The sequence below is a fragment of the Cydia fagiglandana genome, chromosome 9, assembly GCF_963556715.1.
Source record: "Cydia fagiglandana chromosome 9, ilCydFagi1.1, whole genome shotgun sequence".
NCBI lineage: Eukaryota > Metazoa > Arthropoda > Insecta > Lepidoptera > Tortricidae > Cydia > Cydia fagiglandana.
In genome coordinates, this window is record NC_085940.1 from 17,302,669 (window position 1) to 17,329,427 (window position 26,759).

General features: G+C 38.2%; 2 protein-coding genes across 2 annotated transcripts in view; one reads left to right on the plus strand and one right to left on the minus strand.

Annotated features, from left to right (window-relative positions):
• The window catches only part of LOC134667507 (TATA-binding protein-associated factor 172), a 57,569-nt gene that overhangs the window by 508 nt on the left and 30,302 nt on the right, over positions 1–26,759 (plus strand). Inside the window, exons 2-3 of the mRNA XM_063524935.1 lie at positions 11,660–11,837; positions 20,714–20,777. Coding sequence (XP_063381005.1) covers positions 11,660–11,837; positions 20,714–20,777 — 242 coding nt within the window. The remainder of the gene's footprint in view (positions 1–11,659; positions 11,838–20,713; positions 20,778–26,759) is intronic.
• Positions 1,153–8,992, minus strand: LOC134667662 (uncharacterized). The gene is made up of 3 exons (XM_063525083.1): positions 8,929–8,992; positions 5,701–6,904; positions 1,153–1,315 (listed from the first exon to the last, which is right to left on the minus strand). The coding sequence occupies exons 2-3, from the start codon at positions 6,708–6,710 to the stop codon at positions 1,153–1,155; spliced, it is 1,173 nt and encodes a 390-aa protein (XP_063381153.1). The 5' UTR covers positions 6,711–6,904; positions 8,929–8,992.

The window sequence follows — 26,759 nt, forward strand, 5'->3', positions numbered from 1 at the left end:
ACAAAAACGCTTCTATAAATAGTATTTCTTATTAATCTTTGTTTATTGTCAGTCTTGTTATGGGGCGTTTTATTTATGTACATAAACGAATAAATCTTCTTATTGTCTTCGTCTTCATTTATTCTTCTGTTAATTTAATATCACTTAATACTTAATTAAGTAGGTTTATTCTAACTTCTAACAAACATTAGTTTTGTTGTCGATCTCTACTTTAGTTTTTTAATCGAATACATTTTTAGTCTCATTTTCAGCGTGTCAAATTTCGATAACACTCATGGGTGCTATTTGCCATAAATATATATAATTATGAAAGAACCTGCTTAATACTTTTGTCCGATGCTCTATGAAGGATAATACTTACTTGAATTTAATACAGGAAACATAAACTTAACTTACACCAGGCGTAAGATTGATGATCTAATATAACCACACCAAACGCTCTACCTATCTCTTCTTTTTTCCTTATAGGTAAGTCTCCTTTTATCTTTCAAAGCATAAATATTACATTGAAATTGCATTACACATAGGTAATTGAAGCACTTAGCAGCCAGTTCTGGGCGAGTTATGGGCAATTACAACCCCTAGTTACAGCATTCAATGTCATTTAACACATTCAATGTTTATCATGTGGGCCAGTACCGTCTTTAACATAAAGGTACACGGGGCCCCGAAGGACAGACAGTAGCAGTATACCTAAATAGAGAATCATAGTAAAAAAAAATAGTTTAATTCGGTTTCTTTACTTTCCATAAGGGTCCCAAATTCTTATGTGCCCCAGGGCCCCAGCATGGTTTAAGACGGCCCTGGGCTATAACCGCAAAAATCGAAGTTCGCAAATTGCGGGAATTTTTCTCTGTCACTCTAATTACGCCTTCATGGAAGTGAAGGAGAAAGATCCCCGCAATTTGCGAATTTCGGTTTTCACGGTAGCCCCTCTGTGCGCGGCGCATCATCGTAAACCTTGTCAGGCGTGTCTCACTCCGCGATTTCGTCGCTTTGCTACAGGTAGCTATAAGTACATCCGTTCGGCCCCAATTTTGGGGTTTGCCATAAGCCGCGCGTGGCGCTGTCGCCACCTAGCGGCCATAACTGTCCTGATCGTAACAGACGCGTTTTGTTAGAGAGTGAGTCTTCTGTACCTAGTGCTATTATTTATTCTGTGACCTTGTTGGAAAGCACAAGGAGGCTGCAGTCGCGCGCGTCAGTTGACGTATTCGTCGTTTGAAGGGTTAATGACGTCAGTACAGGCTCGCACGTGGCGTAGGTGGACATGAGCCGTCTGGTGCGGCCCACGCAGGCAGATGACATAAGGATTCTGATGAGACGAATTTAATTTTAGAATTGTTGGATAATGGATAGTCAGGACGCTTTGACGCTTGGATGATTTTGTGTGTCAAATTCAATAATAGACTATCCGTCCGTATTATCACAAGTATCACAACCAACATGGGAACCTATGGAACTTTGAATAAGTAGGTACATACCAATGTATTCAAAGTTCCTTAGATTCTCAATATCTAACAGGGCTGGTGATGTCTTGGATAATGATGTATCTATTTGGTACTTTTTCCCTAAGTAAATAATTTCCAGCTATATGAATTTGATCTATTTTGTCATACTGATCTATGATTTCAGTACACAGAAGGTCCAAAAGCATGTGATGGGGGTAATAAATTGGCCAATGGGACTGTAATTTTAGTAACTTCAATATAAAAACACCGCTTGTGACCTGTCATTAAAACGCCGCATATCACAATAATTAGAAATCATCTTTTAGATTTTTTACTTGCCCAAAGGATCAGCATTGCCATCCAGCGGGGCAATGCGACCAGCCTTCTGGGCACCCTACCTACGGACCATGACTTAGGGCAATTTTTTTATTTATAAGTTTTAGTGATTTGTTATAAAGTTGTAAAAATGTTATTAAATAAAATTATCGTCAATATTTTTTACTTCTTTTGTAGTTATTTTTTTTAGCATTAGAAAGAACTTGCAAGAAAGTAAGCGATCTTAACATATCTTTTAATTGAAAAACGCTTTTTAAAAATCAAAAACTATTACTTATGAAAGCAGAAGAATATAAATGATTGTATTAGATTCATAATTGTTACATATTTGCCGTAACTTATTTTTAAAATGTGTTTTTCAATTAAAAGACATATCAAGATTGTTTACCTTATTTCTAATGCTAAAAATAACGAACTATAGGATTTAGAACATAAGCACGCCATAACTTATCTATTCGTTGCGTGTTCCATTTTCGAAAACTTTTGGCTGTGGCGCGGAACAATCATTTCATGACACGGCAGCGGCAGCCCTGCCATGCGCCATAGAATATGATGATACTCCTCCCGTGTCATACGCCACACGTAAAAAACATTGATGACACGGCAGGCGTGTCATCAGCCCCGAATCGGTTAAAATGCTGAGTTAGTAGCAATTTACGGCCTGTTATAAAACCATCTATAAAACGGGGCGTTTATCCGGCAAATTGTTTCAATTAAGTTGCCCTATTAGATTACTGTTAATTGGTCGAAGGCGCGCCTATTAGGCGTACGTACTATATCATAGATTTTTATACTTACTTCTGTATCGAATGTGGCACATATTAATTTCATTTTAACTAAATTTCCAAATGCGCATACATTTACATAATGACTGCATATTGGTCAACAACGCGTAAGGGGATAATTTATTTCTGAAAAACTTGAATACAGATCGACTACACAAATATTTTTTTTTTTTTTTGATTTATTTAAGGTCGCTTTTTAACAACAAAGGTCATTAGCGACCACAAGATAATTACAATTTTTTATATATATCGATCAATTTTATAAATCTTAGTACATGTAAATATCCGTCATTTAAACAATCATTTAAGGTTTCAGGCAACTTACAGATTTCTTTTTCTTTCTTATATGCTAAACACTCAATTAAAATATGGTTCACAGTCAACTCCAAACCGCATTTATCACATTTATTTTTTTCAGTCTTAGTAATAAGATAGCAATGGGTTAAGTTTGTGTGTCCAATTCTCAACCTAGTAATAGCGATCTGATCTCGTCTACACGTGAAGGGTATCGGTGGGGTTTCAAAAACTGATTTTCTAACACACGATAATTTACTTGAGTTACCATTTTTCCAATAATTATTCCAAAATGTTTTGATAGCTGAATTGATTAGTTTTTTAACTTCAGGGTAGCTGGATTTAATTGAATAGTCTATCTGTTGATTTTTAGTAGCGTTTTTAGCTTCAATATCAGCTTTTTCATTTCCAAGAATCCCTTGATGTCCTGGAATCCAAATTAATTCAATTCTGAAATGATTTTCTAATAAGTCAATAGTTTTTTGTTTAATATGTAAAACAAGTGGATGGGAGTTCTTGGGATTCTGCAGGGCCATTAAACATGATTTAGAATCAGTGTAAATTACATGTTTCACCAGGTTAGAATCTTTTTCAATTAGTTCTATAGTTTTAAGAATTGCTATCGCTTCACAGGTAAAAATCGAGCTAAAATCATGGAGTCTATAATTGTAGTGATTGTTACTAGATATAACTGCACATCCAGATTTGTCATTCATAACTGATCCATCGGTATAATAAGTTTTACAGTCTTCAAAGCCAGCATTAAGTTCATTAAACAGATTTTTATAAATAAATTGTGCTGTTTCACTCCTTTTATTTTCAGCTAATTCAAGATTTATCGGCATTTGAAGCTGTTCCCAAGGCGGAACAGTAAGTAATTTTATTGGATATAATGCTGGAATAGTGAGATTTAACTCTTTTAGATATCTTGCTACTCTAATTTTGAAAGGTTGATGTAAACCTGGATGAAAATCTAATTCATTATCAGTAACAGATTGATTGATGTAGTCATTATATGTAGGACAATTTGGGCGTGATAAAATTTTCGAAGCATAAATCAACGAAAGTGCTCTTCTCCTATATTTAAGTGGCATTTCACCCGACTCTGCTAATATACTATTTACAGGACTTGTACGAAATGCACCAATACTAAGTCTCAGGGCCGTGTTTTGTACACTCTTCAAGGTTCCAATATTTGCAGAATCATATAAAACTGAACCGTAGTCTATTTTTTGTCTGATTATGCTACGATATGTGTTTAAAAGGCAATTTCTGTCAGAACCCCAAGAAAGAGAGGATAATGTTTTAATTATGTTCAATCGATTAATACACTCAAATTTCAATTTATTAATATGTGTTTTCCATGACATTTTTTTGTCGAACGTTAATCCCAGTATTTTAACATTATTAACTTCATTGATTAAATGTTCATTCAATGATAATTCAATCGTTTTGTTTTGTTTTTTCTTTTTTGTAAATATAATGAATTCAGTTTTAGTTTTAGAAAATTTAAAACCTGTTTTACTTGACCACTTTTGAAGATTATTTAGAGTATTTTGAATTAATTTAGCTGTAGGTTCAAGTGTTCTGCCACTACAAGTGATTGTTAAATCATCTGCAAATAAATAACCTTTTACGGGTTTATCAATAACAACGAGTACGTCATTAATAGCTATCAGAAACAAAATAACACTCAGAACTGAACCTTGCGGCAAACCGTTTTCCACTGAGACTGTGTTAGAAAGAAAATTATTTATTCTGACTCTGATAGTTCTGTCCGATAGAAAATTTTTAACGAAGGCCAGTGTGTTACCTTTGATATCAAGATTTTGCAGCAGTTCAAGTACTCTGTGCTTCCATACCATTTCAATTTATTAATATGTGTTTTCCATGACATTTTTTTGTCGAACGTTAATCCCAGTATTTTAACATTATTAACTTCATTGATTAAATGTTCATTCAATGATAATTCAATCGTTTTGTTTTGTTTTTTCTTTTTTGTAAATATAATGAATTCAGTTTTAGTTTTAGAAAATTTAAAACCTGTTTTACTTGACCACTTTTGAAGATTATTTAGAGTATTTTGAATTAATTTAGCTGTAGGTTCAAGTGTTCTGCCACTACAAGTGATTGTTAAATCATCTGCAAATAAATAACCTTTTACGGGTTTATCAATAACAACGAGTACGTCATTAATAGCTATCAGAAACAAAATAACACTCAGAACTGAACCTTGCGGCAAACCGTTTTCCACTGAGACTGTGTTAGAAAGAAAATTATTTATTCTGACTCTGATAGTTCTGTCCGATAGAAAATTTTTAACGAAGGCCAGTGTGTTACCTTTGATATCAAGATTTTGCAGCAGTTCAAGTACTCTGTGCTTCCATACCATTTCATAGGCCTTTTCAATATCGAGGGCAACAGCTATTACTGAATTATCACAAGCCAGGGCGTTTAGAACTTCATTTTCAATATTCATCAGACAGTCCATTGTCGATCTACTTTGGCGAAATCCATATTGAAAAGGTGATAAAAGATTATTTGATTCTATGTACCATCTGATTCTTTTGCTAATTATTTTCTCAAAAATCTTACATAAGTTGCACGTCAAAGATATAGGACGATAACTTCCTGAAGAACTCGGAATTTTTCCAGGTTTTAAAATTGGTATGACTAAAGCTTCTTTCCAGCTATCTGGGAACATCTGTTTCTTCCAAATGTAATTATAGAGGTTTAATAAGTAATTCAAACCACTTATAGGAAGATGTTTTATGATGACATTTGGAATATTGTCTGGTCCTGGACTAGTATTTCCTAATTGTGGAAGGACTGACAATAACTCATGCATGGACAGATCCTTATTTATTTTATTAGAATTATCAGTAATATCAAATTTACTTTGAACCTCTTGTGAAGCTTTAAAATTATAAAATATAGAACTGGAATTTGAAGCAAATGTCTTAGCCAGTAGATCTGCGTTTGCAACAGGATCAGCACTTAAAATTCCGTCTAAATGTTGCAATACTATAGTGTCCCATCTAATATTTTTCTTATTAATTTTTTGGATCTTTTTCCACAGAATACCTATTGGTGTTTGACTATTAATAGATGAAATAAACTTTTCCCAATAATTTCTACTACTGTCTTTAAGTAATCTTCTAGCTTTAGATCTCTTTTTCTTATAATCAATTTTTAATTTTGAATCATGATCATTCTTAGCACATTTATAATATAATCTTTGAGCCTTTTTTGCTTCTTTAATAGCTATTTTACATTCTTCGTTCCACCATGGTACCAAGTTCTTTCTTTTACAATTGCCTGAAGACTTAGGTATACATTTTTCTGCTACTTCCAAAATAAAATTAGAAAAATTGGTAACTATGTCATTAATAGTAATGTCGGTATCGTGATCCAAGTCAATTAATTTACTAATATTGTTATCAATTTCTTCTCGAAATTGCGACCAATCAGCTGCATGGAATTTCCATCTTTTTGTCATACAATTGGAGGTAGGTGTTACATCATTGACTAAGGATTTAACCAAAATTGGAAAGTGATCGCTGTCATATAGGTCATCAAAAGCATTCCATTCAAAATATGAAGCAATATTTTGTGAAGCTATTGTTAGATCAATATTACTTGTGCGACCTGTGCTACTATCAAAATGTGTGGGTTGATCTGTATTTAGTAAGACTATGTTGTCATGAGAGTCTAACCAATCGGCTATTATTCGACCTCTAGTATCGCATCTTTCTGATCCCCAATAATAATGATGACTATTAAAGTCGCCTAACAAGATGAATGGGGGAGGTAGTTGATTGACTAAATCATTTAAATCATTCATATTTAAGGAACTACTATTCGGAAGATATATACTACATATTGTAACTTTTAAGGGAAACTTTATTTGGACTGCACAGGCTTCTAAATGTGTATTTAAACGAACTTGTTCTGGAAAAGTGTAGGGTTTCACGAAAATAGCTACTCCGCCACTGGCTCTGTTACCTTGTAACCGGTTTTTAAAGAAGTGTTCAAAACCTTTTTCAGTGGACCCCAACAACGCGGATTGTGTTATAATAAAAATCGACCTGAAAAATGCCTTTAATTCCATCGAACGCGATATACTTCTGACCGAAGTCCGAGAAAAGGTCCCTTCCCTTTATCCGTTTCTCTTCCAGGTATACTCGCTTCCATCATTCCTCTTTTACAGCGGTTCCCAGATTTTGTCTCAAGTCGGCGCGCAGCAGGGTGATCCGCTGGGTCCTCTAGTATTCAGTCTCGGGATACAAAAGGCGATTTCCGAAATTCAGTCCCCGTTAAACATCTGGTATCTGGATGATGGCACCATAGGAGGAAAACCAGAAGAGGTGGAACGGGATCTGCTCACGCTTCTTCCTCGCCTTCGAGAATTGGGGCTAGAGGTTAACTCTACCAAGTGCGAGTTCTTCCCCTGTAGTGCCGGGGCCCGTTCTTCCTTTCCCTCCTTTTATGATATCCTTCCCGGTCTTACGGAGGTGTCCGGTCAAAATTTTAACCTTTTGGGCTCCCCTATTTTTGCAGAAGCGATCCCGGAGGCCTTCGAGGTTAGAAGACAGCTTCTCTTGATGGCAAGGGAGAGATTAGAGAAACTGTCGGCGCATGTTGCTCTCGTGCTATTGCGGGTTTGCTTTGCTGTTCCCAAGCTCATGTACTTTTTGCGCACAGTACCGACTTGGCTTCACCCTACGCAAATGGACTCCTTTGACTGTGCTTTGAGGGAGTCTGTTGAGTCCTTGCTGAATGTGGCTTTAAATCCAGAACAATGGGACCTGGCGTCCTTGCCCATTCGGAGTGGTGGTCTGGGGGTGCGGCGCGTGAGGGATGTGAGTCTACCGGCATTCTTGGCATCGGCGAGTGGGGTCGTGGATCTTGTTACTCGAATTTTATCTCCTAATGGTAACAGGGTATCCATACCTTACGCTGCTGATGCTTTGGCGGCTTGGATGACTCTCAATCCGGACGCGCCCCGACCCGAGAAGCCGGACGTACAACGGCTATGGGACGATGTTGGAGTCAAGAGGATTGTCGAGGGTCTGATGGAGAACGCAGTGGGGGCGGATAGGGCGAGGCTGCTGGCGGGGTCCCAATCGGAATTGGGGGCGTGGTTACATGCGCTTCCATCTCCGCATTTGGGCACTCCGCATTTCGTCTGGGCTGCGATGTGTGTGTTCCTCACTTATGCATCTGCGGTACTATGGTGGAGAGCAACGGCCACCACGCTTTGAGTTGTGGTCGATGTGCAGGGAGATTCCCACGCCATCACGCTCTTAACGATCTGATCCGAAGGGCGCTTGTTTCCGCGAATGTCCCATGCATGCTTGAGCCCCCAGGCCTTAGCCGGTCGGATGGTAAGAGGCCTGACGGGTTGACGCTGGTGCCTTGGCGGAGAGGAAAGTGCTTGCTTTGGGACGCTACATGCGTTAGCACTTTTGCTGCATCGCACATTGGCCGCACCGTGAGGGCAGCAGGGGCAGCTGCTGAGGTGGCGGCGCTGAGAAAACGGGAGAAGTATGCGGAATTGGACGGTTATTTGTTTGTGCCTCTGGCAGTCGAAACGGCTGGATGTTGGTGCTCAGAGGCTAGAGAGTTTTTTAAGGAGGTTGGGAACCGGTTGCGAGATAGAGGCCTGGATCCCCGCTCCGGGTCATTCCTGGTGCAGAGGTTGTCCATCGCGATTCAGCGCGGTAATGCGGCAAGCGTTTTGGGCACCTTTGCGCCAGGGATGACGCGGGGTGGGATATTTGACTGACGGGTGACTGTTTTGTTTTTGACTTGTGTGTGTGTGTTTTTTTTTTATGTTATGTAATTTGTAGTTTGTAATTAAGTGTTGTTATTTAAATATAAGTTTAGTTATTAGTTTAGGTTGAGAAATTAGTGATTTTTGGATTTGTGTTGAATTGTATTGTATTGTAATCTTTGACATTTTTTATAGATTTTAAGATTGACATTGAATGTACCTACCAATAATGTTTATGAATAAATTTGTTGGCTTTAAAAATAAAAAATAGACAGAAAAAAAAAACCTTTTAATGACGCACAATAATCAGAAGAGAAATTAGTCTCTTGTAAGCAAATACAGGTTGGAGTTAACTGATTAATTAACAATTTAATATTTTCTAAACGTGTAAAGTACCCATTCACGTTCCACTGCCGTATATCCATAATTATCTATAGTTTATATTTATGTAATATAAAATATATATAGATATAGATATAAACTTAACCTAATTATACAATTACCATTAAACAGCTGTTTCTGTCTTTAAGATCTCGTGAAGTTTTCTTGATAGGCGCGAACATCTGTTTTTCAGGCTTTTGTTCATTTTTGCATGTAGGCTGTTGCACATCATAATGATGTCTCTAATATTATCAGTGTATGAATGAACTACTTCTTTTACATTTTGTTTGCCACGTGTGTTATCCAGTAAACTTTTAAATTGATCTATGTTTAATGGAAACTTGACTTCTTCGCTCAATTTAATCATTTCTTTTTCTACATCTTTCCAGGCCTGTTCTTCATCCTTCGGATCAGTCTTCTTCAATTTTTTTCTTAATTTCTTCTTTCCTTCTACTTCTGTCCAATTTTCTTCTAGGGATACATTACTAAGGGTTTCATCGGTTTCAAGGTCATCAGAATCCATTTCTCTTGGTGCCATCGATTTTTCTTGCGGGAGTGGAGGGTAAAATGGGGTCACACTCTCTAATTTTGACGATTCTGTTGTGGTAGGTGAATGGACCCTTTTAATGCCTTGTGGAGTTGGCGGAATGAGGTCGTCGTTTCTCTCGAAAATATTCATTAATTCTTCTGCGACTGCTTGTGGGTTTACTTCACTGTTGTGAGCAGTGTTTTGTTGACAGTTTTTAGCTAGATGCCCAATACTATTGCAGGTAAAACATTTAAGTGAGTCAGTGGAGATATAGATCCAATAATTTGTATCCTCAAAGGTTACTTGGAATGATTCAGGTAGATGTTTTTCATCCTCAGGGGTGACGTATAACTGTCTTCTAAAACTTAACACATGAGAGAAACCTGGTTCCGTTACGCCGGTTTTCATGAAGGTGATAGGAGACATTATTTTTACATTTAATTCTTCGAACTTGTTTTCTATAACGTTATGCGGGATGACGGGGCATACGTTCGATAAGACGATTCTTTTATTTCTGGTTACTAATGGTCTTATCTCCAGCTGTTTATCTCGGATTTTCAAATGTTTTTTTGTGTCTATGAGATTATCAGCAGTTGTCTTGGAATCCATGTATATACATATGCGGGCATTTGATATACGGGAGATGAAGCGAATAGAGGTAGATGGTACGATAGACGATAACGCCACCAAATAGTCTTTTATTGTAATGCCGTCAACGGCGTCAAGAATAATTGCTTGATCCTTCTTGGGGAAACTTGCAGTCGAAGTTACATTAGCATAACTAACGGGATTTTGAGAATTGGGCTGTTGTTGTTCGGACACTTGTGTTTTAGAAGACGTTGGGGTAATTTCGGACGTTGGGGTAATTTCGGACGTTGGGGTAATTTCGGACGTTGGGGTTTTTTGGGACATTGTGGGGATTTGGGACATTGTGGATTGATTCATTTCTTAATTAAGGCACTCCTGTTAACAGGAGCCCTTGCACCTTCACTGCACACCACGGTTTGTTTACGTTCCACTAACAATAACACGGTAGGTAGTTATAAAACTCGCATTCACTGAGGTAATCTAGCGGCACGCGCGTCCGCAGTGGCCACAGGTGCAAGACTCAATGTACACAAATATTATTATATTCTTCTGCACCTCGACTATTTCGCGTTCGCATCGATATTGAACGGCGATTTAATCAGTTTCCGTATCGTGAAATGTAATGCGCTGCAAAATTGCCGTCGTGGTCTTCATTATAACCGATCTCTTCTCCCGATGGCTTTCTGAAGTTTCTGACATAATCCACCATTCCATGACACATTTCACGAGCATTACTATTACCAGTCTTACCATGACTTCACAGTCTTACCATGACTTCACAGTCTTACCATGACTTCACAGTCTTACCATGACTTCACAGTCTTACCATGACTTCACAGTCTTACCATGACTTCACAGTTTTACCATTACCATGACTTCACAGTGGCCGTAGTCAACAACTTCGGTGGGTTTACGTAGTCGCTAGTGGCCACTGCCAAGTTACGGTAAGGGTAGATTTGTCTCATTTTGTTTTGAGCCAATTAACTCTAGATTTTTTTACGTGACCTGCTTGAGCGGCCCAGCCAGCTTTATTGTTTCTTTCTTATCTCCGCTAGCCTGGTACGAACTGTTACTGTTTGCACAGACGAATTATGTTCGAAATTGCGAAATGGATTACGTGGCTTTATACAAGTGCGCGCTACACAGTTACACACACACACACCATGTTGAAATGGGTTAACTGAAAATGTATTTTACGGTTTATTAAAACGATTGTATGGTGGTATGTTCAAATGTGATATGCAGGCCGTTTACATTGAGAACAATAAGCGCATAATGAACAAAATGCGTTTAGTATTTTCTTAACCAAATAAGAATAAGCTAGATAAACTTTTTCAAAGTTTCGTAATAAATATCAGTAACAGATACCTAGAATTGAAAATTATGATTATTTTTATTTTTTTTAATAATTTGATGTGTAATGGTGCAATAAAACTATTGAGCAGACTAATAAATAATTTTGGTATAGGGACATACTGTTATTGCCGTATCTTTGGCACTCAACCCTTTGTTTGCACAGGCTGGACCGTTTGTTCGTGCTGCTGGAGGCGGGCGCGGGCGCGGCAACGCGGCGCGCGGCGGCGCGGCAACTAGGCGAGGTTCAGAAGGCACACCCTGAAGAACTGCACCGATTGCTACACCGCCTGATGAAGCATCTCCGCTCGCCCGCCTGGGAGACCAGGGTCGCCGCCTCGCAGGTACTGGCTGTCTGGATTAGAGTTATTTAGTGTTTCTTAGGGCCCTTGCACCATTCCACTAACTCGGATTAACCGGTTAAACTTGGAGTTACCATGGTTATCAGTACCATTTGACACTGGGTTAACGGTTTAACCTTTTAGCTCCGGGTTAGTAGGATGGTGCAAGTGGCGATTAGGGGTTGCAGCCCGTCCTGAGGAGCCGCATCAAGTACTAACATTAGGTTAGGATCTAACCTACCCGCCACGAGTACAAATCTAACCTTTTTAGTTTTAGACTCGTTGGCGGCCCGGTAACTGGGCGAGTTTCAGAAGGCACACACCCTGTAGTTACTTGTTTGTCTCTACTTAATTCGCTAGCTATCCTAATCCAAACGACTCTGGGTGTGGGGTTTTACGGCCCGATTCTAACTTTGAGATACGTCAATTAATATATCTGGAAACGATATGCATTAGATATGTCAGTGTCAATAGCGACGTTTATTCAAAGAAATATGTCACTTTTGACACTGACACATCTAATCCATATCGTTTCCAGATCTATTAATTGACGTATCTTAAAGTTTGAATCCGGCAGTTAGTTATTCTTCATAATAAAGCGTGTTTCTTCTGTAAGCGGAGAATTCCCTCTATTATTATAACTAACTCGTGGCTTACTGCTTATTCACACATGTTTATATGAAAGTCCTATCTTGCTGCGTACATGTGGTTTAGGCGCATATTATTATGAGTCAAGAAAAGCTGCAATTGCTTTAGCATTTAGCAAACAAAACAGAGATTTGTTTTAGTTTGATGATCTTATTCTCCATAAAGAAGGATGTGAGTTTGAAACCGGGCTTGTAAAAATTAGTTTCTCTGAACGTACGAAGATACTCGACGTTGTCCTCAAACTCGGCCGATCCCGAATCTTTGAAACCATTGAAAGCCCTTAGGTAAATACAGCATTAATTGACATTTAGCTAATTTTACTCTGCAAAGAATTCTCGACTATATTTGGAAGCAGACGAAGTCAACATTAAGGTTCATTATCCCCAATCAGCTCTCAATAGGCCGCAATCATAATCACAATTTGCGCAACAAGGACATTCGGAGACGAACATATTTATGATTGAAAAGGAAAACTAGATCAATAATCCTGTTATCGTTTCTGTAACTCAGTGTCAGATAAAGTCAAGTATTTGAAACTGGTTTGCGTTAAGAGAGTTAATATGAAGCTACATCACCTAGTTATATAACCTGAGGAAAGAGAGACCTAAGCCCTCCTACGTGTACACGCTCAACGAAGCTGGCCAACTTTATTGTCACACGTGCAATAGAATATTTAAGACCAAGTTCAGCCTGGCCAGCCACATAAGAGCTCACGCCAGACAACGTCCATGATATTTATTTGGGGTCGCCGTCATCGAAAACGATGAGGAGGACTATATATCCTGAGGAATCTTTGTATGTATGAGTTAGAATCCCTTTACTTCCAAACAAGTAAATTTAAAAAAATAAAATATATCCGGTAACATATTTAAACTTTTAAACGGCAGCGATAGTTAAACTTAAAATCGTTATACATCCTAAATACTCATTAATAATTAAATTAACGTTCTATGAAAACTAAAGATGATTTTCAAATGCCTACAAGATTCATGTTTGTTCGTAATTATATATTCTAGTTCCTTTATTCCAGTGAATGCCATTACATGTATAATTGTTGTATACTTCTAATTTACGTTTAGTGATTATGTAATTATGTATTGAAATTATTTATGAGCATATGAGCATATGGTTATTAACACAGAATGAAGGCATTATTGTAATTGAAAAATTGAACACGCCTCTAATACTGCGTCCTTGGGACATGCCACACAGGTTGAGGTTTTTCTTTGTATTCAGTTTTACTTTGCATTTCCTTTACTTGCAGTATTTTGTTTATGTTTTGGTCTGGGGCAGACAGACGATATACTTTTGTTTACTTTATTAATGAAGTGGGGTTTGTAGATTTCAATTTGGTCCTAGGTAAGAAGATCTATTCGTTCGTATAAGTTTATAAATATTGTCGTTTTAGAACGTAAGTCACGATCTTCCAAAAGTGTCTATCCGGGTTTTTCTTTTAGTATCAACTTATCAATTAATTTTATCCGACCACGGAAAGGGTTAGCCGTCTATGTTATGTAGGTACGCATTTATGTTATGTGGGATGTGTTGTATTGTTCCACCGTACCATCAAGTATTCAGCTGATTTTGGTGAATGAGGTGTCAAATGATATATGACGCGATAATGAGTTGATTAAGAAAACATCCTTTGTTAAATTAAAGTTGTTTCCAGAGGTTTTGCATGCTTAATTGAGTATTATGGCTCCGTGGCCTTTAATGATTTTGCCAATGTCGAGGAAAAGTCATTTTTTCTAATCAGTTTCCTGTTTCACCTGTTAAAAAAGGTTCTAAATGCGTAAACAAATACAATTGTAGCCAGATATAAGGATAATGTCAATCATGCAACGTTTCCATCAGCCCGCCGATCTGAGCTCGATTATGCAAATCGTTTAGCGATCGATTTGCATTCGATCCGGCGCCGGCGCATTGCATTGTTCTCTTGCATATTTGAGATGTGCAATTAAAGTAAGGATCCGGCGAATTGGCATGTCCGGTCGAATTAATTTAATGAAATACTTTGAGATTATAATTATTAATTGTAATTGACTTCATTGAGTTAAAGAAGCCATGATAATTCACAAACGTTCGAGGTTAAGTACATAAAAAAAAAACCGGGCAAGTGCGAGTCGGACTCGCGCACGAAGGGTTCCGTACCATAATGCAAAAATAGGCAAAAAAAAAACGGTCACCCATCCAAGTACTGACCACGCCCGACGTTGACTTCGGTCAAAAATCACGTTTGTTGTATGGGAGCCCCACTTAAATCTTTATTTTATTTTGTTTTTAGTATTTGTTGTTATGGCGGCAACAGAAATACATCATCTGTGAAAATTTCGACTGTCTAGCTATCACGGTTCATGAGATACAGCCTGGTGACAGACGGACGGACGGACGGACAGCAGAGTCTTAGTAATAGGGTCCCGTTTTACCCTTTGGGTACGGAACCCTAAAAAAGCGTACATGTTTGAGATACTCTTTCCTTTATCCTAAAAAGTAGAAAGACAGTAGGGGCTTAGTCGCACTTTCTTCTTTAACTATCAGCTCTGCTGTCAGGCAACGGGCACCGCTGTGTTTCCGTTCATTAGGGCAGCGGTTCTCAAACTTTTTTGGTGACGGAACCAGGCGTGGCTCACTCCGCGATTTCGTTGCTTTGCTACAGGTAGCTAAAACTCCATCCGTTCGACCCCAATTTTGGGGTTTGCCATAAGCCGCGCGTGGCGCTGTCGCCACCTAGCGGCCATACCTGTGCTGATCGTGACAGATGCGTTTTGTTAGAGAGTGAGTCTTCTGTACCTAGTACTATTATTTATTCTGTGACGGAACCCTTTTGGCAAGCGAAATATTTGACGGAGCCCCAAATTAAAAAATTTCATCCATCACTGGACCAGATATACCTATAGAGCTGTTTTTTTTTCTTATTATTACAAGTATTTTCGCGGAGCCCCAACAGAGGCTTTGCGGAACCCTAGGGTTCCGCGGAACACACTTTGAGAATGGCTGCATTAGGGTAATAGAAACACTTCACTTATTCTCTAGATTACATTAGGTACCTACTTCCAATAGTTCCAATACTTCCATAGTCTGGGACCTAGGTATTTTATTATTTTATTTTATATGTTTAAACATATTTTCTTGCATATTAATATTTAGAATGCGTTAGGTGTTGACATCCGATTATTTTAAAGAATTCAAAAAAACAAAGGAAGAGCAAAGACCAAGGCTAACACTAAATGCATATAGGTACAGTTTAACTGTGACAATCAGATACCGTCTGTCATCATATATTGTTTTACCTATTAAAAATAACCTTGGAATGCAAAACACATATTTTCGCCTGACATTAGTGAATTTCTGTTATCTCTCTTGTTACATAGTTAAATGACCCGCGAATTCGACTGGTCGACTACAGTTTACGCAATTGTATTGCACTGCCATTAATGTTATCGGATTTTGATATTATAGATATGTATGATGTGTATAGGTAAATAGGTACGTGTTTATAATGTATAGGCGTTTTGATTGCATAATTATAATGACCCGTGCTATCAGCCGCACTTGAACGACCTTAGGTAATTTTTGTGGGATGACGGGAGCTGATGGTAGTAAAAATAAATACTTATACTATACGGATATCTATTTTAAACGATCATAAATAGACATACCCACTTAATTGTTTTTAATTAATCACTTCTCGTAGACTGCTCTTAAACGTATTTTGAGGCACCATTTTGTCCCAATAGGCCCGAAGGTGCTCCTAATTCTAAGTGGAATGAATACCATCTTTTAAACTACTTAGTGGGGATCTAATTTTAAGGCACTTTGGCCCACTAGTTACCATCCGGAACCTATGTCTGGAAGCGCTCGTAATTCGGAGTAGAATTAACAAAATTGTAAAATAATGGGGTAAAGTCAATGTGGATAAGACTATCAGGTAAGATCGTCTACAAGTTCTTTCATCGCTTCTCACTCTTGACTTTGTACACAATTACACATAGTACGCATACTCGACTTACAGATGGTCGGTAGAGCAAATAGAGCGAAAGCTCTTCCGGTCTGACACTTACCTATGTCAGAGCGAAGTACCTAACCTACGTATCTAGACACGCGGCAGCGTGTCAAGCCAAGTTCAAGCAAAGGAACTGGCTAGCCAGCGCCGAGTGTAATATTACACGAACCACTTGGTGCCACTTTTGACCCTTCTATAACTCAAAACATCTTTGACGTAAACTCATAAAACTACGTGTGTTTATTTATATCCATAAGGATATCTAGAAGCCCAAATTTCATGAAGCTAGCTCAAACGGTTATAAAGGTATGAAGGTCAAAAAGTCGTAAATTTTAAGACTGACTTATGACTTATAGTACCTAAACCTAACCTACTTCCAGATGACCTAGAAGGATGAAATTTGGAATCCAGCTTGGTTATTGTGTGTAACCGTAGGAAAAAATCTAAAAATAAAATAAAGTTAAAAAATAGGGGGGGGTCCCCATACAAAAAAACCACTTTTTATTGGGACTGACATATAAGTACCTAAACCTAACCTACTTCCAGATGACCTAGAAGGATGAAATTTGGAATCCAGCTCGGTTATTGTGTGTAACCGTAGGAAAAAATCTAAAAATAAAATAAAGTTTAAAAATAGGGGGGGTCCCCATACAAAAAAACCATTTTTTATTGGGACTGACATATAAGTACCTAAACCTAACCTACTTCCAGATGACCTAGAAGGATGAAATTTGGAATCCAGCTCGGTTATTGTGTGTAAGCGTAGGAAAAAATCTAAAAATAAAAAAAAGTTAAAAAATAGGGGGGGTCCCCATACAAAAAAATATTTTTTTATTGTAGCGTTGGAACCGTTACAAGCAGATATTTGAAACTACCCCAATATATGTATTATTATATTTGCTATATTAAAATAAAGTTTAGTCAAAAAATAAGTGGTGTCCCCATACAAAAAACTTGTAATACGCTCTAAACAACCGGCCAAGGGTGTGTCGTCGGCGGCGCGCGGCACCACATAATTATACAAAGAACAGAAGTAAAAACCATACAGCGGAAACACAAGAAAAAACATTAAATCTCAATACCTGCCTAGTTTTCTTTACAAAAAGTATTGATATCCCACCAAAAACATAAATGTAAAAAAGGAGAGCCAAGTTCAATACAAAAATTATGCTTGGCTGTGGGGCTCGCCGCAAAAAGAATGGAGATCTAAATGAGTGCCACTGCCAAGTTCTATGCAAAATCCAAATATGTATTTATAGGAACAAAATAACATTATAAACAAGTATTAAACTCTATTTCTTTGCTTTATTGGATACCTATAACAATTGCTGTTATTTAAAAAAATGTGAGATCTTAAAGTAGGTTAGATTTGGCTTGGCCAGGTTTTATCAGAATTACAATATAAATAAAATGATTGATATAATGAAAACTGGCCAAGTCAAATCTAACTTACTTTAAGATGTCACATTTTTTTAAATAACAGCAATTGTTATAGGTATCCAATAAAGCAAAGAAATAGAGTTTAATACTTGTTTATAATGTTATTTTGTTCCTATAAATACATATTTGGATTTTGCATAGAACTTGGCAGTGGCACTCATTTAGATCTCCATTCTTTTTGCGGCGAGCCCCACAGCCAAGCATAATTTTTGTATTGAACTTGGCTCTCCTTTTTTACATTTATGTTTTTGGTGGGATAACAATTACGTTCTTGCCCTGTGACGGTCTGCTAAACCAAAAATTTTATATGCCCGTCTTTCCCACATTGACTTTACGGTTTTTTAAGACGGCTGATTTTTTCCAATGGTTGGAATTGGCGTGGCACTAATATGTGCTTTATAGTATACCTAACTAGGTATCAGTGATTATGGCAAACTAACGTTTATTCCCGACTCATACATTTGCAAAAAAAATGTTTCATGTTGAGTTGGACATGATATGACGCCGAAAATAGAATTTGCAACAGGGACTCGATCTCGAGTACATTCATTCCGTAAAATCAACAATGGCATTCCTTCTCACAATGGAGATGCATCTCGACGGAAAATTGAATCTGACGTAAGTTAAACTGTTCCACTTATGTCGGCCGATTAAATCCTCAGACTCTGACGTACATGGAATTTCATATATATAAGTATTGGAATGAGAAGAGAATGAGTATTTGTGTAGTGGTTTTATTTTCAGTTTTAAGTGGAAACAGATATAAATCATTCAGCCAGCTCAGGGGCTCCGCCATAAAAACACACATGGTGTGGCAGAATCAATTTGATCCCGTCATTCTAAAAGCATGAGAGATTCGTCATCTAATAAAACGGTATCAAAATATCATTAAAAATTGTTTTCTCTTATAAAAGGGGTAATCTCTGTGGACTTGGCGAGACTGAAGATGAATATGACTCTATATTATACGAGCACGTACCTACTTTTGAAGATTGAAAAAATCCCCTAGGGGCGTGTTTGTCGAGATGACCTCATATCGAGTAGGTATCGACATAGTTAGAAGTGACGCTTCAAGAGTCTTGAAGTGTCACTTCTTAACCATAGGTGACTATAGTTCGTTTTTTTAGAATTAGTAAGAAGGTAAACAATCTTAATGTGTCTTTTTATTAAAAATATTGAAAAACGCTTTAACAAATTACTTTATAACATTACTTATGAAAGCCATTATTTACCATCGTATTTTCACGGAAACGTACGAACATATATCTTGCTATTTCAGTTAGTCTCTCGGCACAAAAAGTAGGTAGGTAGGTGAGGCTGACTGAAGTGGCATGACAAATACGAACGTTCCCGAAAAAATTCGATGGTAAACAATTATGTACTACATCTGTATAATGGTTGTGCTTTCAGTAGTTATACTGCTTATCCGTAAATCAGTCTGTAAGCCAGTCAGTAAATCCTGAATAATTCATGGGCGGCCTTATTTAATTTCAGTGTCTCGGCTCAAGTAACACATGTTTTGGTGAAATGCGCACTACTGTTTCGATTTTTAGGGTTCGGTACCCAAAGGGTGAAAACGGGACCTTAAATTATTACTAAGACTCCACTGTCCGTCCGTCTGTCTGTCACCCGGCTGCATCTCGTGAACCGTGATAGACAGTTGAAATTTTCACAGATGATGTATTTCTGCTGCCGCTAACAAATAAAACTAAAAACGGAATAAAATAAATATTTAAGTGGGGCTCCCATACAACAAACGTGATTTTTCGCCGCTTTTTGCGTAATAGTACGGATACCTTCGTGCGCGAGTCCGACTCGCACTTGACCGGTTTTTAAAACATGATTATGACGGGTTAAAAATGGTATCAATGATTAATAATGAGTGTATCGCTGCTTTCCTCACTCATAACAACGATTGGACAACGAATGATTTTCGGTTGGTTTTATTTTATTTTGATTAACTTATCAGTACAGGTTCTCGTTATGGTGTGAGCTAATCCAAGTTAATGTCGATAACTGATTTTAATTTTGCTCCAAATTTTCAATTTTGCTTCAACCCTTCATCGTCGTTAACTGTACCTACTTTCCCTTCAAGGTGATCTTAACATTCTTTTTAAACTAGATGAGGTTCCGTTGTCTTATTACTGTATTCCTGTGGCCATATTCTGTCTCCATCATCACATCTTGATGGTCGCATAACATAGCATCATCATCACATAATAGTACTACCTACCTAAGCAAAATATTAGGTCAAACGGATAGATATACAACAAAATTGATTGCAGTTTAAACCGATATAGGACATCTTTAACCGATTCGTTGCGTCTTCCATTTTAGAAAACTTGGCTGTGGCGGCGAACAATTATTTCATGACACGACAGGCGTGCCTTACGCCATAGAATATGATGGCACGCCTGTCGTGTCATACGCCACGCGTTACAAACATTGATGACACGCCTGTCGTGCCATCCGCACCGAAACGGTTAAAGCAGTGACATTTTTACAGTAGTTAAAGTCCCTAAATGCATATCAGATCGTGTTAGATAAGCACCTCTGCGTGTAATGTCACATGCGCCAAAAGTCACCATGCCGCTGAATGTCACAAACGCTACTTTCAATATGCTATGCGCTTCTGTAATTTTTACCTGACAGCGCCACACAAAGGAGGATAATGTGTTTAACTGTTTATGTCACATAAAATCTACTCTGATACACGCCAGAAGCCTGTGGGTAACAGCAACTGGGCGTTTGCTATGTTTTTTTTAATATTTATTGTTTTTGGTTCCAGGCAGTGGAAGCCATTCTAACGAACGTTCCACAATGGCATCCCCCGCCCTTCACCGGAAAGAAAGGTCAGTACAATTGTTAGAAAGAGACATGTATAGGTATGCTGGGTGATGCCGCCGTGATTCGGAATGTTAAAAATTAATTAGGATGGCCATACTGAACAAGGCTTCCCATGGGACCGATATGAAAATAGTGAACAAAAAAATTCCTGGGCCCGTAAGTTTCATCTACATCGGGCTCTCAAGGTGTCCATTAGGGTGGTATTCCACCTGTCAAATTTCTTTATCTATTGTCATTGTGTCTCACTCTCTCATAACGCAAAAGGACACACACAATACACATTCGATATTGGATTGGAGCAATATATTGGACAGATGGAATACCTTAGGTCTTTTTTGCGATATTGTGGTTAGTACCATGGGAAATTAGGGAAATTATTAGTTTAGTATGACCAAAGACATTAAGACATAATATATGTAACTTCGTATAAGATGAATAAAGTCTAAGGAAAAAAACGTGCCTCGGAAATCAAGAAAAAGTCATTCTCGGATAGATGCCGCACACACCTTTAGCCTTCAGCTAGATGGCGTGACGACACCGTTTCATATTTAACAATTTTAACACATAGATATCAGTGAATGAACATGGATCAAAATGATATAAAAATAATAAAATTATTTATCCATATATACATTTTCTTGATAATTTAATAAGTTTTCATTTTGAGTTTTAGTCGTGTGTCGATAGATGGCAGTAAATTTACTGTGAATACAAAATTTACTATGACAGGACCCCTCTATACTATAATATCTATCCTTTTTGGTATGACCATATATCTTAACACATTTTAGAATCAGGATCACGACCCCAAAATCACCCACTATATTTTTGAATAAGCTTAAATCTATTCGGCATTGTAGACCTGTCAGTCATCCAATGTATTGTAAAACACTAGTTTTGTTCTGTTTAACAGTGTAGTTTCAAATCGGCTCCGGTTCTACGCTCAATTGGTTTATTAGACACGGTTCGCGATACTTTTTGTTGTTACCTATTAAACAAGTGTTACTAATTTACTGAATACATACATTTGAAAAGTTTAAAGCAAGTATAGTAGATTGAAGGGAAACCTGCCTTGTACAGTCACCATCGGATATATCGGAGCGTCCGAGGTGCTCAAGAATATCTGACAATAGAGGCGTGTTCAGATATTTGTGAGCGCCTTAGCCGCCTCGATATATCTGATGGCGACTGTACAATCAGCATCAAAAGATAATCACTTGAATTTTGACAACCCTAAACAGCCGAAAGGAATAGTGCCATAAATTAGAAAGGAACAGCATGATTCGACCCTGAATCACTGTCGAACTTCGGTTTTGTAGGAAGTTTCCTTTCTGTACGGTAGTACTAGGTATTATTTATTCTGTGGCTACGGCCAGGCGTGAGGCATTCGCTACCTTTTCGTTTTCGCGGGACTGATTGCATGAAATTTGGATCTTTTCGTGGGGCTGATTGCCAAATAGGCCGTAACTTGGCCCCTTATACATGTTATTTGATCTGCTTATTTGGTTAGAATGTCAATAAAACTATGGCACACAAGTACAACATACATATATATACCCGTGTCGTAATAAAATCATGGGGGTTATCGCACTCGCGCTACATTGCCGAGGATTTCCTCATTGGCGTCGATTGGCGCGGATATAATCAGCCGTGGAAACGGTTACAATTCAGATCAGGGCCCGTATTACACATGTTCTAATGAAAACTCGTGACATTGACATGCCATGCGCGGGAGCACGGAACGGTTGAGCGGGTTAACAAAAAATAGTAAGTACATATGAGCAACGCTAACAGGCGCGGACGCCTGTGGCGAATTTTACCTACAATGACACCGCGTGCATGCGCCCGAGCCAGTTAGGGGACGCTCTAAGTTTAAGACAGCCTCTTAAGCCCCAAGGTCCTACCTATAGTACTTAACCATTTCGATGAAATTTAAACCATATTAAAATAGGAATAGAGTTGCAGTTGTTTTGTTTCGTTCAATTTTCAAACAAAACATAATCAACTCTATTCCCTGCACGATAGGTTCCAATTTCAGTGGCATATTTTGGATTTTTCATTTGTATGGCTGGGCCTTAGGAGGATAGTAGATTTGTGTACCTAATAAAGTTTCTGAACCCACACAACAGTCCCTTATTCTAAACACAGCGATAACCAACCATGTTTCCATGAATCCTCTATAGTTCGTTTTTTTTAGCATTAGAAAGAACTTCGCAGAAGTAAGCTTGTGGTTCCAAATTCGGCACTTTTAGCGGAAATAATTTGAAGTAAATTATATGTATTGACCGTGCTACATTAGATAATTCAATAATTATTAACAATTAAAGAGACTGATAAAAACTGTACGCTTACTTCTGTGGAGTTCTTTCTAATGCTAAAAAAAACGAACTATAGACGGAGTTTAGAGTTAGAGCAATTATTTCATGCAACTGGTGCTACCAAAAATGCGGGGGTGCGCGGGACGAGGTGAGCGATGTCCCGTGCGGTGATTTGTCCGTTCAAACGACGAACGAGTTCACGGACGTCACACAAAGACACTTTCGACTCGAACATGGAGTAAGATTACCGTATGCTTGGCAGCGGGGGTAGCGCGACTATGCTCAGTCTAGAGGATGTTTTGTCTGTGTAGAAGGCTCAGTAATTAATAAACGTGCCTATACAGTTATCCTTGTATTCAATGTTATTTACCATATCTTTGAGTAAGGGGTCATCCATTAATTACGTCACACGAATTTCTAGGTTTTTTGACCCCTCCCCCCCTCCTTGTCACACTTGGTCACATTTGGCAAACCCCTCCCCCCTAGTGTGACGTCACATTTTTTCTACGAAATCGCCAAATCGAATTAAGTAAGTACCTAAGTATTATTAATATTTTATCAAAATATTTTTCACGATATAAATATTAGTAATTTTATAACCCAAAACTGCTTAGGAAAGAAAATTAAACAAATAAAACGATTATCGTTTTAAAAACTTGTTATTTAAATGTACAGCGAATAAAATAATTTAAATAAATTTTCGGTTACTGATGAAGTTAAAGTGACGTCACAAAGTTTGTGTCTCCCCCCTCCCCCATGTCACAATATGTCACATTTTATTGACCCCCTCCCTCCCCCTAAACGTGTGATGTAATTAATGGATGACCCCTAACCTCATTACCACGTGTATTTTTAAATAATGCTTGCGGTCAATTCTTATCAAATTAATTGCAAAATACTTTATCTTGTGTGTTGAATAGTTTTGTATATTTTATTTTCCTATTAAGTTAAACTGTATACGCTTAAGCGGGCCACAGACCATCAGTTTTAACTGTTCAAACTGTTCAGTTAAAACTTTATCTAATGAAATTTCGATTAGATCGTCAGTTCAACTGCACAGTTCAAGATTTGCCTACACACGTACGTTTTAGCTGAACAGTTTGACTGAACAGTTAAAACTGATGGTCTGTGGCCCGCTTAAAGCGCTGGATCATGGGATGGGCCATAAATAAGTGTTCCATGAACAAAGTTTTGTACGGAACGCTAAAAAAACATTATAGGTCCAATTTTAATGTTAGATTTCGGATATTTTGGATTTTATTTATTTTCTTTTTGGTGTACGTACATACCTAATGCAAAAGGTATCTATCTATCTTTGACATTTAAACGCTTAATAAATGTTTAGTTAATTTTTTAGCATTAGAAAAAGACTACGCAATCTTAACGTATCTTTTAGTTGAAAAATGCTTTTTTTTAACCAGTAACTATTACTTATAAAAGCAAAAGAATGTAAATGATGATGATGATGCTCTCCTGACCGAATTCGACCACAGCGACAGCGTGCTCCGGAGTAGGCAACCCTGAACTCGTGTTATTATGGCTCCTCTTCACGATGGGCCAACGCCGGCCACTCCAAGGGACACATTTATGCGTTAGAGGGAGCAAGTGATATTGCTATCTCATACTACCGCATGGCTGCGTCCCTTGGAGTGGCCGGCTTTGGCCCATCGTGCAGAGGAGCCATTAGAGTGCAGCTGATCCACTCTCTGGTGCGCCCTTAGGTGGCTCAGGTACCCTACCTTCTTGCTAAATACTCGAGCGCATTTTGGGCACGTCAGCACAACACCTATATAATTGTAGCAAATAGAGGCTGGCCTAGAATGTAAATAATCGTATATGATTCATAATTGTTATTCCAAACTTGTTTTTCAATAAAAAGACACGTCAATATCGCGTAGTCTTTTTCTACTCGTAATGCTAAAAAAACGAACTTTAAGGTACCTATCTACTTTTTCCAAACCAGACAGATTTGTAGAATATACGAACTTGACCTTGAGAAAATCTCTTTGTTACATAGTTCTCGATTGAATATACATGTATAAGTTAGTTACCTACACCAATACCTACAAGTTGAGCGCTTATCGCTACGCATTACCATAAAAATTGTAAACATGCTTAGCATAACAGGCGTCTTTTGTTTTCCGTCTAGTGCATTGACTGCCGGCGACCTACATCTCTCCTGGACTATTTGTTCGCACAGCTTACAGAGCTCATAGCGTCAGGGTGACCAGTATGACTCTGTCTTTCCACTGAGGCAGAGATGAGAAGAATCAACCAATAGTATTGGTTGATTCCTCTCATAACGGCCTCAGTGAAAAAGCAGCCTGAATATTGTTTACAATTAGGATGTTGACATAATTGTATAATTTAATAACAGAACTGATTATGCCCGCAACTTCAATTTCCCAGTTCCTTAGGTAATTCCACCCCCCCTTTTCACCCCCTTAGGGGATGACAAAAGTGGAAACATGGAAGCACCAGCCAGCATTTAGTTGAAGCATTTCGAAATAGAGCTGTAGAAATTTACGCGTTATTGATTTTCTAGTTAGGTTTTCGTTTTGCTTTAAGCCGTCGGTCCCATGTAAACATCGAAAAAAAAACCGGGCAAGTGCGAGTCGGACTCGCGCACGAAGGGTTCCGTACCATAATGCAAAAAAAAAAACGGTCACCCATCCAAGTACTGACCACTCCCGACGTTGCTTAACTTTGGTCAAAAATCACGTTTGTTGTATGGGAGCCCCATTTAAATCTTTATTTTATTCTGTTTTTAGTATTTGTTGTTATAGCGGCAACAGAAATACATAATCTGTGAAAATTTCAACTGTCTAGCTATCACGGTTCGTGAGATACAGCCTGGTGACAGACGGACGGACGGACGGACAGCAAAGTCTTAGTAATAGGGTCCCGTTTTACGGAACCCTAAAAATCAACCAATAGCATTGGTTGATTCCTCTCATCACGGCCTCACTGAAAAGGCAGCCTGAATATTGTTTACAATTAGGATGTTGACATAATTGTATAATTTAATAACAGAACTGATTATGCCCGCAACTTCAATTTCCCAGTTCCTTAGGTAATTCTACCCCCCCCCCCCCCCCTTTTCACCCCCTTAGGGGATGACAAAAGTGGAAACATGGAAGCACCAGCCAGCATTTAGTTGAAGCATTTCGAAATAGAGCTGTAGAAATTTACGCGTTATTGATTTTCTAGTTTGGTTTTCGTTTTGCTTTAAGCCGTCGGTCCCATGTAAACATCGAAAAAAAAATCATCAAAAATTGGCACCATAGATAGTGTAGTTCTATATAAAAAAGCGAGAGTTTTATTTTCTCTTTCTCTTAAGGCCATACACAGCGGTCAAGGATGGTCCAATAATCCATGACAATCCGTCGCCATTGTGTACAGGGGGCAATGGTATACAATGTCAGACGACTGGCCATCAGTTGTCTATCGTGCGCAATCGGGAAGTTATCGGTTTTTTTTAACACTTCAAAGGAATCGTAGCCTGGTGTCTGGTGTTGATAGAGTCGCCCATGGCAGTGGCTTGACAGTGCCCATCGTTAGGCACTGTGTACTGGGGCCTTTAGAAATAGACTTTCAAAATTTACAAGCTCTCATGAAGCGGGTCGCAGGTCAAACTTTTATCGGTTCTATGGTTAGGTACGCGCCTGT

Bases quoted from the DNA above. Each gene is read 5' to 3' on its own strand.
- LOC134667662 (XM_063525083.1), bottom strand. From the start codon at position 6,710: ATGAATGATTTAAATGATTTAGTCAATCAACTACCTCCCCCATTCATC. The intron at 1,316-5,700 runs GTCAGTCCTTCC...TCGTCTCATCAG, and splicing joins CTGTCCATGCATGAGTTATT to AATCCTTATGTCATCTGCCT.